The sequence below is a fragment of the Manis javanica genome, chromosome 7 (genome assembly GCF_040802235.1).
Source record: "Manis javanica isolate MJ-LG chromosome 7, MJ_LKY, whole genome shotgun sequence".
Classification (NCBI taxonomy): domain Eukaryota; kingdom Metazoa; phylum Chordata; class Mammalia; order Pholidota; family Manidae; genus Manis; species Manis javanica.
This window is the reverse complement of record NC_133162.1, coordinates 47,617,101-47,635,421: the sequence shown is the minus strand read 5'-3', so window position 1 is coordinate 47,635,421 and position 18,321 is coordinate 47,617,101. Positions and strand designations below refer to the sequence as shown.

Sequence of the window (18,321 nt, the reverse complement as noted above, 5' to 3'; positions counted from 1 at the left end):
AGTGCCAGAGAACTTTTCCGAACCCCAGCACCACGGTTCCTTAGAACGCTGGCAGAGCTACTCTGCCATTTCACATCCTCTCCGGGGTTAGGAAAAGGGGCTCTAAGAATTTGATGGCTTTATGGACCTAAAAAGGCGGAGTTCGACTCCTCTTTAACTAGACCACCTTCGGACCCGCCCACCTCTCCACCCCAACCTGGTCAGCCCACCGGGCGCAAGCGCACTTCTCGCGGCCGGCGCCGGGGCGGGACCGACTGTCTTATCTCGCGAGAGCGGAGCCAGCCTGTCCTCGCTGCTCTCGCTCCACCCCCTCCTCGCTCGCTCCCTCCCATTCCCCCAGGCCAGTCGCTGTGCTGCGTAGCTCCCTTAGCGGTTGGCTCCGTCCGAGGCCGTTGGAAGAACCGTTGTGGGAGGTGCTACACTAGGCGAGCGACTTCTCCCTCTCCACGACCGGACCCGCGCGAGCACCGGAGTTGGCGTTACTGTCGCCCGACAGGGTATCTGAAGTAAAAGGGGGTAGGTTGGGCTGGTGATATCGAGAGCGGAGTGGGGAGAAGGACGAAAGCGTTTGGGAGGGAACGGGGGTGGGGGGAGTGGGAGTGCGGCGGCTGCCGCTCAGAGGCGGCCTGCCTGTGCCTCCCAGGTGATTACCCCCTTTGAGGACGGCGGCCTGCTGGGAAAAGGACTTGCTCAGGTGGAATTTAGTGGGCGAAACCGAGGCCAGAATGGGGTCTTCCAACATTTCCCCTTCCCTGCTGGTTCGGCCTCCGCCATTTTGGGTACGGTGGCGCGGCCACCTCTGGCTTCCCGCCCTTCCCCGCTTTCTGCTTTTTGCCGCTCAGCTTCCGAAAACTGACGTAGAAGGCCGGAGGTGGGGGGGGTGGGGGTGGGGAGTGAAAGCATCCTAGGGTCGAGGTGGGAGACGAAGCAAGCAGGGAAAGGAAAGGCTGGGCGCTTGGGTGGAGGGAGGATCTGAGCTGTCGGCCGCGCTCTAGATGGAAATGGCGCCGAAGGCGCCTGGCCTCCCACCGCGGCTTTCCCCCGCAGTCTCGTCCGGGCCACCTGAGCTGAGAGTGATTTCTGACGCAGATTCAGATGAGAGAGGCTGCGGCTGGGGAAGGAAAATAAATGGCGACGAAGGCGCTCAACTCCTAAATCCTGGACAAAGGAGGCAGACAGCCTCCTCCGTAATCACGCCGCCCGGTGGCGAAGGTGTTTGAGCAGGCCTGGCTGCCGGGGGGAGGGGTGGGGAACGCTCCCGAGCTCTCTGGTCTCTAGGGCAGCTAGGTAAATGGGAAGTCTCCGGGAGGAATAAAGGTCGGCTTAGCTGGCCTGTGTATTCCAGGCTTGGAATTTCGTAGAGAGTACGTACTCGCTTTGCGATGGGTTCTTTTCACGCATATCTTAAACGTATTTAAAGACTTAGTGGGTAATTGTTTTGTGAGCAGAAAATAGGGTGACTTACGAAACGAAACAGGAATGTGAAATGGGCATATTTCAAATAGGCCGTCTGGGCCCAGTGGACTAGGATACGGCTTTTTTAACTTTTGGCTGGGAATGAGTGGTTTAGCAGTGATTATGTGTTGTTTGGCACCTACTGTGTTAGAATGTAAATAGTAAGAAGTTTTACTTTTGGGAGGTTAAAACCAGTGATGTCAACAATGTATATGGAGGGGGGCGAGAGGGGAATTGAGTTACTGACTCTAAACATTAAATTTCCCAAGGGCCTTATTTTGTGAAAAAACTGTTTTGGTAGCTAAGTGTGTTTTCTGTTTAGAAATGTGATATTTTGACCAAGAAAATAAGACTACTCAACTGGAGGACAAACTGAAAGCCTCATCCCGTGGTGGTGTGATGTGGTTTTTGGAAAGGGGCCGGGGGTCCATAGAAGGCAGAACTGGGTCAGTAATGTTCATTGAACGCAATACAAAAGGACAGGCAAGACCTGAGAATACGAGTTTCCAGAATGCCTATGAATCTTCACAGGAAGTCTTTTACCTAGTTTTCCAGCTTTAAAAACAAAAACCTTCTATTGAAGATGCTGTGATTTTTACTGGACTTCGAAAAGATAGCCCAGAGATTCCTATAAAACAGTATAGAACAGCTTTCCTAATTGGATTACTCTAGAAATCTTTTTTTCTGCCCTCTTTCATCTACACCATAATCTGGAAATCCATCTAATTGCGCTTATATTTTTAATCGTGTTTTTTTGGTGTCCCTGTTTTGGTGGCAGGTGGCTAAACTGCAATAGGTAACTGTTCTGGAAAGGAATGTGTAATTTTAGGGATCTCACCGCTTCGGTACTAGTGACGTGAATAGGTTTTTTGTATTAAATTTGAAATTAAGTAGATAGGCGGGATGATTTCCATTTCCAAATTTTCCGTTCTGGTTAAACATTGCCAAGATAAGAAGTTCATTTTCATTTTTCAGGACCAGTGAGATGCCATTTAGAAAGTTACTTAATGATTCATCAAACCCTTACTTTATGTACTAACTTTAGAAGATAGTACAGTATATACCTCTATGTTATAAAGGAATTTTATGTTTCATTTGGCCTCTTTTAGATGCCTTTTCTAACGGTTTTGAAATACAATTCATATTGCCATAAAGTTGATCCATTAAAAAAATCATACAATAATATGAGGTCTCCTGTGACTGGTTTCTTCACTTAGCATAATGTTTAGGAAATTGTATTTAAAGCCTCGTATAAAACTAATATCCTAGTGTTCCAACTGCTAGTGTTTTTTAATGTTGCTAACAGTTGGAATAATTAAAGCAGAATTGTGATTAGTTGTGACACTTGGAAAGAAAGGTTGAGATGAGATTATCCTGATAATTAGTAAACACTAGGTAATTTCTGAGACAGCTTTTTATTGACGTATTGTCTTTTTGTATGACTCAAGGGTTTGTCTTGGTTTTGTTCTGTAAGAATTTGAGTCAGATTTTGAGTTTTGAAGTACAGTATGGCTTACTTTTTTATTGTGTACTCTTCATACTCATGGGATGGAGTGTCACTATAAAATAGTGTGTCTCCTGAATCTGTACAGCTAGCTTTTCCCCGATTTAAAGTCATTAACAGTGTGGTATGTTTTTTGTAGACTTAACATTTTGTTTTTATGTGTCTCGTCTGTGTAGGCTGATAAAAAAATCAAAAGTAGTTTGCTAGTATTTCTTGGGAACTGCTAAGATTTATAGAAAAGACAAATCAGTTTCCATCTTTTTTGTTGTTGTTCCCCAAACAGTATCTTTACATTGAAAAAAGAAATGCTCTAAATGATAAGCAGACCACACTAAGGTCTGTTCACAACAGCTTAGATATTTGCAAAGTACTTAAGTTTTTCATGAGGAGGTAACTTTTGGTGTTAGATCACCTCCACCTTCTCTTCTGTTCTCAAATCACCCTTTATATGAAGTTATTTCTTAAGGTTGGTGCTTTTTTGTCCGCTTTTAAATGGTTGAGCTCTTCAAAATGTCCCAACTTCTTTCCCCAAATTGATTTGGGCCTACCTCTTTTAGGGCAACTCAATAGCAGTATTTTTTTAATTCTCTAGCTAACGTGGATTATGTAAGCATTTTTAAATATGCCCCCTGCGGGCCCCTCCCCCTCCCACCCACACCCAGGACAATTCACAAGGAAACCTGAAAATTTAAGCCTTTGTTGACTTTGGAAAAGACTTGTAACAGTCATTATTCCCTTTCAAGACTCAAGAATAGTTTTCTGTCCTTCAAAGATTCAGTTATTTTGAGGTATGTTTGATTAGTTTTACAGGGTCTCAAAATCCAAAAAGCAGCAGCCACCATTTGGTGATTACCATGCTGCAGACCAGGCTCAGGACAATTCTTAAAACAGCTCAGCAGGATATAGGCCCTACTGCTGTATCTTAAATTGAATACAGAGATTATGTAGTTTGCTTCAATTGAAGTGGCCAGTGAGCGGCAGACGAGAGATTCAAACCCAGAATTTCTTTTAAAGTTCATACCAGTTACTTGGGTGCATAAGAACTAACTGTAATGTCACAGATAAAACTTATTTTTCCCCTTTGGATCTCTGTGTCTAAAGTGGTGCCTAGGATTCTTTTGAAAACAAAATGAGTGCTGAAGGTGTTTCATATGCAGAGGTATTTGATTAATAACCACATTTGCAAAAATTTATTTATTATAAATGCATGGATTCTAGGAAAAAGAAACTTCACTCTACAGATTGTACCCCTAACAGTTGACACTGATAATCAGATGATAAGAAATTAAAAATTAGTGAATACGGTTGGTATGATATATAATCCTTAAGCATAAAGGAATCAAATGAACAAATTGTTTTGTTTCAGGGGAGGTGGTGGTGAGGGAAAGTTTTGAAATATTCAGGTGAGTAGGATTCCTACAGCTGCATACTATCTCCAGTAACTTCCAAACAGGTGGCTTCAAAAAACAGTGATACTATTGGAGCAGTCTTTCACCTCAGTTTTAAAATTCTCCCTAATTAACTTAAAACTTGCTCTTGAGAAGTGTATAAGCTAGATTTAGTTTTAATAGAGGAATTTTTCCCCTTTAAAATCAATTTGGTGTGTTCAGAATTACAGTGCATCTAGTAAGGTACAGGTTGTACTGTAATGCCATTTTTCTAACATCAAAGAAGTACTCATACTTTTGGTTCTTACTGTGAGTGTATAGTGGTCCTGAGGGCAGCTTTTGAGTAGTAATTAAGTTTTAAAGAGTTTGCATAACTATGCAAGTGAATAATAATACCTGGAAAATGAGTGAAAATGTGAGATGAAAGAGGCTACAGTTGATGTTAGGATGGCAGGCTCAAGAAAGAGCGTGTGAGGACTTGATAGTGGAATTGTGTATATTTTCTAAAGATTAAGCCATGTATAGTTTTTGATCTTCAGAAATTGAGTACTTTTTGGTGGGAGGGGTCAAGTTTCACTGCCTTCAGGTCTTGCTTACCCCAGAAGAGAAGGATGTTGAGTGGAAGTATTGATACTGTCACCAGAGTCACTGAGCCATATGATAACATTTCCTGTTGTGTACCACTGAGAGGTGTTTCTTCATTACCTCTGGCAAGAGTGTGTTTTGATTGACTGCTTTATGTGCTTGTTTATTTCTTATAGCATTTAAATCAAACGGTATTGAGATGGATTGGGTTATGAAACATAATGGTCCAAATGACGCTAGTGATGGGACAGTACGACTTCGTGGACTGCCATTTGGTTGCAGCAAAGAGGAAATAGTTCAGTTCTTTCAAGGTACCTCTAGTATTAGTCAAAGTTTAGTAGTATTTTAATTTTATTTTATATTTTTAATTTGTAAAACCCATTTGTTTGGGGGACTTTTAAATTTGTGTATGATAATCTTGGTTATTTAATAAGTTATGAGATGTACTTCAGTTAATTTCAATACAGAATGTGTAGAATATATAAAACCTAACGTGCAGTAAACTTAATTGACAGTAATTGTGTATGAAATGAACCATGAGTTAGCATATGGAGCATAGTTAAACTTGATTTTTTTGTTTTTCCATGTAAGATAGGTGAGCTTTTAGAGTGTGTGTGTAATTTTAAGAAGCTGGTTGCAAAAAAAAAATTTTTACGTAATCCAGTAATATTTTTAAAAATCTTCAGTTTGTATTATGGGGTGATGGGAAACTAAGCTTTTTTGTTTTGTTTTGTTTTGTTTTTTGTTTAGACGTGTTTTAAATATTTGATTCAGATGGGAATGTTTCAGCCTTTAACACTGTTCCCCTTGATGGGGTTATTTGTCCTTGGGTTAAAGGGTTGGAAATCGTGCCAAATGGGATAACATTGACGATGGACTACCAGGGGAGAAGCACAGGGGAGGCCTTCGTGCAGTTTGCTTCAAAGGAGATAGCAGAAAATGCTCTGGGGAAACACAAGGAAAGAATAGGGCACAGGTGGGGATGGAGAGTTTGGGATGGTGTTAAAATTTTTATTTTTGGGGGTTGTGGGTTACTTGCTTAAATGGGGGGGGTAACAATAACATTTTCTGGGGTAGCTTAAAAGAATTGATAATTTTCTAAATTTAACTTGGAAACTACAGATTTGGGTGGGGAATTAATGCTAATAGTTTGCTTAAAATTAGATTGTTTCCATTTCTCTGTAGGATGTTGATAAATGCTTTTTGTATAATCAACTATTTTCTCTAAACATGTACTAAAGGAAACAAGCTAAAATTATATTTATATTCTATGAATTGTTCTCAAATGACTAATTTGTCTATGTAAAACTTAAATATTAATTAAGTCTGTGTAGGTGTAAAAAATGTTAACTTGTGGTGTATTTAGGTAATTTAAATTGGGTTATGTACCTAGATGTAGAAAAACTTAACTGCATTTTGCCCAGTCTCTTACTGACTCTAATACATTCATGCTGAAACCTGTACCTTAAACCATTTTTAAATAGGTATATTGAGATCTTCAGAAGTAGCAGGAGTGAAATCAAAGGATTTTATGATCCACCAAGAAGATTGCTGGGCCAGCGACCGGGACCATATGATAGACCAATAGGAGGAAGAGGGGGTTATTATGGAGCTGGGCGTGGAAGTATGTATGACAGAATGCGAAGAGGAGGTGATGGATATGATGGTGGTATGTGTATCTAATGAACAAAGGTTCTGTTGTCATTTTCTTAATGTTTCTGACATTTTGTCAAGAAATACAGAAATGGCAGTAAATTCAGTACCTGCTAGGTGTTAAAACCTGTTCATGAAAATATGGGTTCCTGTGGCTAACAATGGGACTTGATTGATGCACATATTGGTATCTAGGTAACAAAAATTAAAATGAAGATATGGACATATTTGACATTTTCTGTTTGGCATTGGAATGAAAAAATGTTTTTGAAATGTGTCATTTTGGGATTTTTAATTTCCACCAGCATTAACTGCATTTTTTCAAAACTTAAGTTGGGAGTTGCAAACTTGTAATAATAAGGTAACAAAGACTGCTTACCTCAAAGTGTGGTTTTGTTTACTGGATTATGAAACTTAACCTCTTGAAAGTCTATTCATGTCTTTCTCCTTAAATTTTACAGGTTATGGAGGTTTTGATGACTATGGTGGCTATAATAATTATGGCTATGGAAATGATGGTTTTGATGACAGAATGAGAGATGGAAGAGGTAAAATAAATATTAAAGATGTTCATTAAGTGAATTTTAGTATTTGCTCTACGACCACTCACTGGTGACTTATACAGGAATCAACTCAGGCATATTTCAGTGTATTCCCTCATAGAACTTTATATAGGTTATACCTCCGTTTGATGTTTAGAACAACTGTAAAATGTTCATATCTTCTCATTGCCAAGAAAAAGGTGTAAACAGGTAAAGGTGTATATAGGAAAGATTTGGAAATGCTTTCTTTAAATCAGTATTTAATAATCTTTGGACATTTTCTTCTCTAGGTGTGGGAGGACATGGCTATGGTGGAGCTGCTGGTGATGCAAGTTCGGGTTTTCATGGTGGTCATTTTGTACATATGAGAGGATTACCTTTTCGTGCAACCGAAAATGACATTGCTAATGTGAGTGATATTAGTAGTTCATTAGCATTGTCGTACTTAATCAAGCATTCTTTATGCTCATCTTTTTCTTCATAATTTTAATGTCATAATCCCCTTAATGTGAATAATATGTATGTGTATCGTATATGTATAATATATATAGCTTCAGTAGTTAAGTATTTTTGTGTTGTTTGCTGGCCTGCATAGGATTCAAGCAAGTTAACACACTACATTCATGAAGTCCAGGTTGGGAATTTAGTGAAAGATTGATAAGCATAGAGTGGTGATGACTGGAGGACCGTTTTTGTTAGATTTTAAAGTATAAATATGTAATCAGTTTTAGTGGTTTGGTTTGTCTGTCTAGGCTATATGGTGATTAGAAACTGAGGAGCTGAAAATGGGAGTAGATGTTGTTACTGATTTGGAACTAGTTGATTTTAAATTGGTTAGAGAATTAGCAAACTTCAGACCATGGATTAGATCCAGTTAAACCTATTCATTTGTTAACCTTTTGCAGGGTTGCAGTAGAGACCCAGTGACCTACAAAAATTAGTATTTATGACCTAGCTCTCTTACTTGAAAAAAATTTTTCTCTAGATCTGGCCCCCCCCCCTAAAAGTTCTAGGTGCCTTTTAGAACTGTTTCAACTGGTTAACTTGTGATTAGAACTAAATGATATACTTGGGAACTGTCTGTATACAGTTGATAGGTTTGTCAAACTGTTGTTTTGAAGCATGACACCCAGTTCTCTGAATGTACTTCTATGTAGTGACCTATTTATATTTCCGACAATTTTGAAATACCTTTCTTGGGGGTGGGGGACTTTTCTCCCTCTCAGTCATAGGGTATGAAACTTTTTTTTATCTGTTTAAGGGTAGAGTGTTGCCTGAGTTAGAAATATTTTTCTTAATTATAATAAATTTAATACCACCTAGTTTATTTAGGAGAGAATTTTTTCCCTAAGTGTATGTAGTCTTACATACCCAGAACCTCTGTAGTTGATTCAGTCTTTAGCCTTGCACTCTGGCAATGGAAGGGTTTGTTTTAAAGATGAGGGAAAACCAAGGCATGTGGTCATTTAAATACATAGAAAAGTAACTTGTAAAACAACTGTTTTATTTAGTTCTTTTCACCACTAAATCCAATACGAGTGCATATTGATATTGGAGCTGATGGCAGAGCAACAGGAGAAGCTGATGTAGAGTTTGTGACACATGAAGATGCAGTAGCTGCCATGTCTAAAGATAAGAATAACATGCGTAAGTGGTATCAGTATGCTGTCTTTGTTACCTAGGTGTGGACTTTCACTCCTAAAATAACTTGCTCATTTGTAATTCCTTAAATGTAGGAGATTATAGAATCTGTAGGTAACACTTGGCAGTCATTGGGGCCTGAAACCATATGGCCTTTAATAAGTTCAGTCTTTGATGGCTCTTTCTAGGAGGTTTTTTATTGAGGAATTAATTCAGACTCAATACTTGACAGATTATTTGGGCTTAAGTTTATTAAAAGGGAAAATCGTTATGTTACTTGGACTTGCCTGAGTTCCCATTCCATTTGCAAATACAACTTACCCTATACACTGATCAGCTTCAGTAATTTACTCTTCCATGTCATCAAATCTGTTTGAAAACCATTAAGCTTCACTTTGACCAGTGATCCCCAAATCTGGCTGTGCATCAGTCACTTCGTATTTAATAAAAATGTATTTTCATGGACACTACCCTCAAGATTCTATTTCACTTCTGTAACTGGCCTTGGAATATATTTTCAACTACACCAGCTGCTTCTGAAATATATAACCCTTTTGTAGATAAGGAAATTGAGGCCTCAAATACTTGTTACATGTTCAGGGTTGTAGTTAGAACAAAGTCTAGATTGTTTTGCCCTGACATTCATTTTAATCATTACATAAGGAATTTGAAAGCATATACCTGCAGATTAGTATTATCTATTCAGCCTGCCTTATGCTTTTAATTGATATATTTGGTCCATTACTTTCTCCTTCCCTATTTTTTTTCTTCTAAAGAACATCGATACATTGAACTCTTCTTGAATTCTACTCCTGGAGGTGGCTCTGGAATGGGAGGTTCTGGAATGGGAGGCTACGGCAGAGATGGAATGGGTATGTAAAGTTTTTAAAAGAAGCAGAGTAAGACAATTAGCAGTCCATCTCAAACTTCTTTTTTTTCCTCAAGATAATCAGGGAGGTTATGGCTCTGTTGGAAGAATGGGAATGGGGAACAACTACAGTGGAGGATATGGTACTCCCGATGGCTTGGGTGGTTACGGTAAGTGTCTTTTGGTTTGTGTTCATCCCTGTGTGTGATGCAGACCATGTAATTTTGCATATTACTTTTAATACCTTTTACATTGATTATCTCCTGCTAAACAATTCTTAATGTCTTTCCCTCCTCAAGGCCGTGGTGGTGGAGGCAGTGGAGGTTACTATGGGCAAGGTGGCATGAGTGGAGGTGGATGGCGTGGGATGTATTAAAGCATAACCACAAACATACAAGTCCCGACAACAGCATCTGGTCTACTAGACTTTCTTACAGATATAATTTCTTTTGTATTTTAAGAACTTTATAATGATTAAGGGGATGTGTTTTCAAAATATTATTTGGTAAAGCAACAGATTGTGATGAGAAAATCTGTTTTCTGTAGGTTTTATTTGTTGCATACTTTGACTTAAAAATAAATTTTTATATTCAAACCACTGATGTTGATACTTTTTATATACTAGTTACTCCTAAGGATGTGCTGCTTTCATAAGATTTGGGTTCATGTATTTTACTATTAGCTCTACAGGTAGTAGCATAGAGTAATTTCAAAAGAGTGGTTCACCTCTGCATAAACTACAAGTCTTAATAATAAGCAGGCATCTGAAATAGAGCTTGGAAAATAATTAGTATAACTTCTTTTTTAATTTCTCCTGGGCATACTGTAAATACAAAATCTAAAGATGAGTGTAGGTGGCTTCAGGAATATAAATTCAGCTAATTCTATGTTATCTTTTCAAATGTCATTTATGGGGCATAGCTCTGAACTGTTGATTCAAGAAGTATCAGGATTTCCGAATATTCATAATTATGTTACCTGGGGAGATGAAGAGTGTTAGAAGTTAAACTCTAGCCCTAGATTTTAGATTAAAACCCTTGAGCACTTGACTAAAGTACAAAAATACGTTTCCAAAAAGTGGTAGTTGTTAGCTCAAAATGTCTAGAATTAGGTTAATGTTCTCAGTGGCATGAGAATTCAGTACAAGTAACAAAAGTATTTAGAGTCTAATTCTCACAGATGTATTTTCAGTTTCCTGCCCTAGTTAAAGCACACGGTTTTTTTAATAACTGTAAAAATGACTATTTAAAGAAATGTAAGACAAGTCCATGTCATAGTCTTAATTAAATAAAATGAGAGTCCAAAAGTTGGACTTTGCATCTGCTGTTTGGAGTTTTAGAGCCATTGTGTTACAAAATACTATATGTAGCAAGGAAAAGGTGCTTTTTACTTTTAATCCCTTTGATCAATACGGCTTTTTTTCCAAATTGGCTAATGGATCAAAATAAAACCTGTCAATGTGAATTCAGTTATTGAACTTGTTGATTTGTTTTTGCTAGAAATGTTACTAATATAATAAATATCAATGTGGGAGATAATAGTATGGCGTTTGTCCTAGAATGCTTTGTGTCGGCTACTGATTACAAATCAATATGAAAGGTACTAAATGTGTCTAATGATTAGACAAAATGACTAAGCCTAACAGCAGAAATAACTCCTATCACAGCTGTATTACCGTAACTGAAGCAGTGGTTCATCTTAAGGCCTGTACCCGCTCCTTTGATTACCCATTTAAATACTAGGCTCATACCACTTAATCTTAAAAAGATCACATTTTATTTTCCCAGGATTACCCTATTAAAATCTTGAAGTGGTAAAAGTATGAAATGTTAATAAATGAAAGTTGCTCTTCTTTAAAGCCAGCTAATTTTTCTAATCTTTATTTGGTGTATAAAATTCACATGTAATTTTAAAACATTTGCAAGGTAGAATAACAATTCCTTGGCACCATGGCAGCATTATTGTAGTGCTGGCTAGATCAGGGAATGGTGTGAAGTTTACTGACTTACTATCTGTGCAGGGGCAATCTTGAAAAAAAAGGAAATAAAATGAAGCTGTCATAAAAGCTTGACTACACAAAGCCCAAATCAATTGGCTGTACATAAATTTTTAATGGCAAATAATTTAAAGGAAGAACATAAACATCTTTGTTTACTTATTGAAACCAGCCTTGGAATCAAAGCAAAGTCACCCATTTTAAAATTTGTTCTAAGCACAGTATTAAAAAATACCTCGTACTTGAAATTTTTAATCTTTGCTTTTCATTTTTATCATAAAAAGTTAATCATCCCATCAATACGAAACACTTCAAGAATATAATTCATATGTCTTGAAAACATTTCTATCAATCAGCATTCAAGAAAGACTGCCTAAAAATCTTGTCAGTTCTAGTTGAGGACCTCAAAAGCGTGACTGGATCATGAAGAAAAATCTTGAAGTAAAAACAGGTTTCATACATTGGCAATTTAGAATATTGATTTTAAACCTTAATAAAAGAACATACTCTTAAGGAAAGGATACGCAACCCTATCTTGAGGGGTATGGAGATGGCTGATTCACTAAATACAATGCTCCTAAGGAATAAGGTAGGATTACTATAGGACACTGAAAAGGGTCACTGACTTAAAAGTGCATGGCTAGTTTTATAGATTAATTTCTTAATTTGTTAAAAGCAACAGTAGGATTAGTGTTAACTGAATCTTCCATGCTTGAAATATTTCAAGTATGTATTTCATGACAGGGCTGATCTGCCCAACACCCAGTTTAGAAGTGCTCAGGATAGTGAATTTTTTCTCTATATGGTGCAGTAGTAGAACGCTACAATGTAATGCTTCCTAAAAGTTACAGTAATAGAAATGTACTATAAAATTTCAGTAACTCAGGTCTGTCATATTAAAGGCAAAAGTTTTAACTGTACTTTAGATTTCTCCTTTAATCCATAGGAGAATCAAGCAGAAGCCTAGTAATCCCATCCCCTATTACATTTTTTTCTGGGTAAAGATGTTTTCAACTTCTATTTGAAAAGTGGTGTGAGGCTTCCCTAAAATTAGCAATTCAGCTAGTTGGGTAGCTTACAGGAAGATCCACAAGTAGTAACATAAAGATGGAAGTATGGGAAAAATTTTAAGGCAAAATAATGACTTCAACTGAAAGTATCAAAAGATACAGCACAGTACATTGATTATGTAAGAGGAAACCCAAAAGGAATTTTTAACTATATTGGCCTTTTCTAATGCAAAATGGGCAAAGAAAATGGTGGCAAAAGGGCAAATAGAGTTAGACTGAAATCTTACCAAGCTGATGAAAATCTGTTGAACTGGCATATTACGACTAGTAAAAAGTTCTACCCATTTCCAGTCTTCTCTCAGAACCATGAAGCTTTAAAGTGCATTAAGAAAATTACAGGCACCATCAAATACCAACTTGATGAGAATAAAACAATTGAAGCCCTATTTTTAAGAAAGCCTTTACAAAATAAGGCAGGTGTGTGTGTGTGTGTTATGTTGTCAGGCCTTTCGATGGCATTAAAAGTCACATGATTAATATCAATTAAGAATTAGGCTGAAATTATTTTAAAGCATGCCCTGTTGAAAATTCTTTGAACAACAATGTGAAAAGGAAACAGCAAATTACACAGTTCTTCCCATGAATTGAATATGTAGGAGATAAAATTGGTACCAATACGGTCTGAAAGCAGCTTAAGAAGGGCTGTCTGAGTATGTTGTACGTTCACATATAACATTCATCATAGATACTTTCCTACATAAGGATTTAGTTCTGGAGTCCTATGGCAAGTTAGATGAGCATCTCTGAATCAGCAGTGCATGACAGGAATCACAAACCCGTACTGGCTTTGGTGATGAAGGCAACGGCAGTTCGTTGTCAGAGCAAGCATTACAGAAAATTTCCCCACAGTTTCTACAGTGGTGCTATTAATGGGAAAAAGAAGAAAACCTGAATAAAATTAGAAGACATTTTTGCACCAAACTTTAAGACTCACTTCTTGCCTCCCATACCTTTCTTTTAGAGAGTGAGAATTCCTTTTCACAAAGTTTACAGTGTGTGGCTTCTTTGTCTTTCAACCAAACCAGTCCCTAGTAGGAGGAAAAGAATATTAATGTTCAAATTGGTAACCCTAAAGATTACAAATGAAAATATTTTCAGTAAGAACATACAGGAACATGTGTAAATGAAAACCAGAAAATGAATCCTTTGAGAGAGACTAACAGTTGTAGATGAGGTATGGAACTTGCTTCAAAATAGTCTGGGTAAAGATGGGATTTGGGTTGAATATGAGTAAGGCTGGTCATATAATGAGAAATACTGAAACTGGGTAATGGTTCATTTTACTGTTCCTTTGCAACTATGTTTGAAAAATTCCATGACAAAATGTTTTTTAAAAAATACTTCTGATGAGAGTTCTCCTTAAGGAAAGAATGTTAAAGATCATCTAGTCCATACATCAAACTAAAAAGCTTCTGTACAGCAAAGGACACCATCAGTAGAACAAAAATGCATCCTACAGTATGGGAGAATGACATAGCCGACATGGGGTTAATATCCAAAATATATAAAGAACTCACACCTCAACACCCAAAAAGCAAATAACCCGATTAAAAAATGGGCTGAGGATATGAACAGATACTTCACCAAAGAAGAAATTGAGATGGCCAACAGGCATGTGAAAAGATGCTCCTCATTGCTAATTATCAGGGAAATGAAAATTAAAACCACAATGAGATAACACCTCATACCAGGTAGGATGGCCAATAACGAAGAGTCAAGCTTAACAACAAATGCTGGTGATGATGCGGAGAAAGGGGAACCCTCCTACACTGTTGGTGGGAATGTAAATTAGTTTAACCATTGTGGAAAGCAATATGGAGGGTCCTCAAAAAACTCAAAATAGAAATGCCATTTTATCCAGTCGGGAATTCCACTCCTAGGAATTTACCCAAAGGAAACAAGCTCTCAGATTCAAAAAGACACATGCACCCCTATGTTTATCACAGCAGTATTTACAATAGCCAAGAAATGGAAGCAACCTGTGTCCATCAGTAGATGAATGGATAAAGAAGAGGGGGTACATATACACAATGGAATATTCAGCTATAAGAAGAAGAAAAATCCTACCATTTGCAACAACATGGATGGAGCTAGAGGGTATTATGCTCAGCAAAATAAGCCAGGCAGAGAAAGACATGTACAAATGATTTCCCTCATTTGTGGAGTATAACAATGAAGTATAAATGATTTCCCTCATTTGTGGAGTATAACAACGAAGCAAAACTGAAGGAACAAAACAGCAGCAGACTCACAGACTGCAAGGGACTAGCGGTTACCAAAGGGGAGGGGTCGGGGAAGGTGGGTGGAAAGGGAGGGAGAAGCAGGTTGAGGGGTATTATAATTGGTACACATGGTGTGTGGGGGCCGTCATGGGGAAGACAGTGTAGCACAGAGAAGTAGTGACTGGCATCTTATGCTGCTGGACAGTGACTTCATCACTCTATGGCGGGGACTTGATAATATGGATGAATATAGTAACCACGATGTTTCAATGTGAAACCTTCATAAGTGCATATCAGTGATACCTTAATAAAAAATAAAGACCATCTAGTCAAATATTTAAGAATAAGTTTTCACCATGTAAAAATGCCCGTGAGTTTGGCATTATGTATACTTTATACTCAGCCTAACATTTAAGGAGACTTTGGAAATCAGATGTCCGAGTTCATTTTTAGGTAAGACCACCTTAAATTCAGTTTTACATGGCTATTCATTTACCCAAGTTCTGTAACTCACAAATTTAATAGCTACTGTGTAAAGTTGGTAGAAAATGTCTTAAGAGTCAACTTGATACTAAAATTTCTAAATGGACCCATTCTTAACCAAGATTTTGGCTACAAAACAACCTGGAGTAAGCCACATTGCTGCTGCTTACAAAGAACTAACTGAGTCCAGCTTGGGAATGAAGCAAGTGCCACCTATAAAGTTCTCAGGAATAGGGATCTTTACCACTTGATGAGATATTCTCCAAGCAAAAAAGCCCAAAGATAAGTCCCTCAAAACCTGAGTTTTCTTAAAAGCCTTTTCTATCTGACAGCAGAATTTTTTGAATAAAGTAAGATGGAAAAAATGACTAAGTATTCACTGATCAAGATCACAAAGTTAATTTCCAGTATTTTTTCACAGTCTTAACTAGGACCTATTACCTCATACACAGAAGTAAGAGAAATGGTATTGGGTTACTGCACCTAAGGCACTCACAGGATTATAAGAAGTGAAGGCTTAAAAAAAAAATACCTTGAATTGTGCAATTTTTTGGAAAAAGGAAAACTAACCTAAAATTACCTGGCTTATTTTACCATGTGAAAAACTTTTATCAAGAAACATTTTATAGAGGGTTTGAAGGAATAAAAAAACAGATACTCAAGTACAACTAAGCTTTAAAAAAAAAAACAATTATTAATTCCAGAGGAAATAAAAACTAGTTCAAGAAAGATAATGTAATTGCAGTATACTACCTGGCCCAGGATAACAATTTTTAAATAGTCATAATAAAGAACACACAGTAAATGAATTCCACAAAAACTTCAACTTAATTATACTGGGAGGGCAGTGATGACCAGACAGACGAGGGTAAGAAAGAGTAAACAAAAGTCCTCATCCAACATGCTAACCAGACAATGGACAGGTCTAAAATAAATAGGGCTTAAACTAATTGAGTGAACAGTATTTATTGCATGTTATTTAGAAATAGGGGATAAATGCTGGAAGAAACAACTGCAAGTAGCAGGAGTGAGAATGGATAAGGGACAAGGAGGTGAAGAAGAGACTGATACCATAATTTTTTTTTTAATCTAGCACTATTTGACTTTGTATTTTCATATAACACTTAGACAAAAAAATGAAATGGGGTAGCTTGTGTCGTAGGAAACCGCCTGTAATTGAAATAAACAGACTGCATTTTTTCCTATGTTGTGGAAGGGATTTTTGCACCCAAATTCAGAACCATATACTGATAAAGAATAGCAATCATTTCACATATATTAACCTACTCAACATTCAAAGCAACCATATACAAAATCATAAATCTATTTCAGAAGAGAAGACAGACTCCCTGAGGATATGTGACTTGCTTTGAAGCTCAAAATCAGTAAGAAACAGACCGGCATAGAAACTCAAGGATTCTCAAATTCAAAGGCAATTTCACTATATCATGCCACACTTTGTAGGAAAGTGGACAAAATGATTTCCAAGGTCACTGCTAACATACTGATTATTAATAATGTGACTCTAGAGGTACAGGGAAGGAAGAGCTGGATCCTCATCATCCAAACTCCCCATCAAAGGGCTTCTGCCTCTATACATCCTGCGATTCAATAATACCTTAGATAAATACAGGTCTCTAATGTATATATAACATATGCAAACTCAAATGGAGACTTTCACATATATCTGTGCCTTCCTATTTAAGGAAAACACTCTACTCACCTGCAGTGCTTTGTTGGCTTCTTTTATATCTTCTATTTTAAGTTTTGATCTAAAAATATTACAGAGAGGTCCAAATTTCAGTACACATATTTAAATATAGAACATCTAATAATTCATTAGAATGGTCTTCACAGGATATAAAATTGCATACGCTACATGATTTTAACTATCTTCTTTGGCTAGTAGGATTTTATAGTTTCCTATATTTTTTAAATGTCCTAAAGCAAAACGTGCTTTTTAAATTTAAAAATTGCTTCTTAAGGAAAGAGTATTGGCATTTTCATGTGGCTATGACAGTATTAATAATAGCTACAATTTATTGTAAGCTAATGGTGTCCTGGACACTATGCTATCATCTTTGCATGCATAATCTCATTTAATCTTTATAACAACCTATTTTAAAAATGAAGAAAGTAAAACCTGATGAGGTTTAGTCATTTGTAAGAGGTCACAGAGGTGTTTAACTGAGGAAGTCAGGATTCAAACCCTGGTCTGTGTGGCTCCAAGGCCCCCATGCTAACCATTATGTACACTATTTCTTTAGCAGACGCCAAAGAGTGGGAAGAGTAGAAATACTAAGGAAGATAGAGTTGTGATACTTGTTCACCTTTTGGAAATACATGTTAATGAACATGCAGATTATAAAGAGCAATATTTAATTTTCTGTGATCCCACTATCCAGAGATGAGTCTCTACATATAAATGAGTATGTGTGTGTGTATTTTAAATAGAATCATTATTTATTTAGTTGTCCATAAACAGCCCTTTTCAACAATATATCTTCTTATATATTCTTTTTTAACAATATATCCTGAAAGGCTTAAAGCTACTTGATTTGCTATTAAGTATCTGCCACATCATTACTTTAAATGGTTACATGGTATACCATGAAAAAATATAAAGCAGTTTATATAATCTCAACTTTCAACTTGTTTCAAATTTTTCACCCCAAAAGTTGTTCAATAAAATTGGAATAACCAGAATATATTCAATATTTTTCTTAGGATAACAACTTCAAAATGAATAGATCAAAAAGTACATAAAATAATCAAGTCTCTGCTATTGAAGGAGAACATTAGGACCTTCATCCTACAAAAGCTTTGTTCCAAGATACAAAAACAAAGTGTTAGTCTATTATTTGGCTCATACTGACTCTTACAGTGGGAATAATGAATGTAAAATTATACAATG

At 37.1% G+C, this 18,321-nt stretch overlaps 2 protein-coding genes across 12 annotated transcripts in view; one reads left to right on the top strand and one right to left on the bottom strand.

Moving 5' to 3' along the window:
- The first annotated feature begins 343 nt into the window (after positions 1-343).
- Positions 344-11,104, top strand: HNRNPH3 (heterogeneous nuclear ribonucleoprotein H3). 5 transcript variants are annotated; one of them, XM_017676955.3, is made up of 10 exons: positions 344-516; positions 5,109-5,243; positions 5,770-5,908; positions 6,417-6,601; positions 7,047-7,133; positions 7,418-7,536; positions 8,639-8,774; positions 9,545-9,640; positions 9,714-9,806; positions 9,936-11,104. In XM_017676955.3, exons 2-10 carry the CDS (start codon positions 5,132-5,134, stop codon positions 10,010-10,012), a joined length of 1,044 nt encoding a protein of 347 aa, XP_017532444.1. In that variant the 5' UTR covers positions 344-516; positions 5,109-5,131; the 3' UTR covers positions 10,013-11,104. The 5 variants fall into 5 exon arrangements, with proteins under 5 accessions (XP_017532444.1, XP_017532446.1, XP_036858492.1 ...); XM_017676957.3 differs by having other exon boundaries at positions 345-516; positions 6,417-6,556; XM_017676956.3 differs by having other exon boundaries at positions 357-497.
- Positions 11,105-11,500: 396 nt separating this feature from the next.
- The window catches only part of RUFY2 (RUN and FYVE domain containing 2), a 62,500-nt gene continuing 55,679 nt past the window's right edge, over positions 11,501-18,321 (bottom strand). For 6 of the 7 annotated variants that reach the window (XM_073240950.1, XM_073240948.1, XM_073240949.1 and 3 more), the window contains 3 exons: positions 17,131-17,179; positions 13,653-13,730; positions 11,501-13,565 (listed from right to left, as the gene is read on the bottom strand). In XM_073240950.1, coding sequence (XP_073097051.1) covers positions 13,422-13,565; positions 13,653-13,730; positions 17,131-17,179 — 271 coding nt within the window. In that variant the 3' untranslated portion in view covers positions 11,501-13,421. Of the gene's footprint in view, positions 13,566-13,652; positions 13,731-17,130; positions 17,180-18,321 lie in introns of those variants that run through there. The other variant, XR_012133202.1, reaches the window with a different exon arrangement.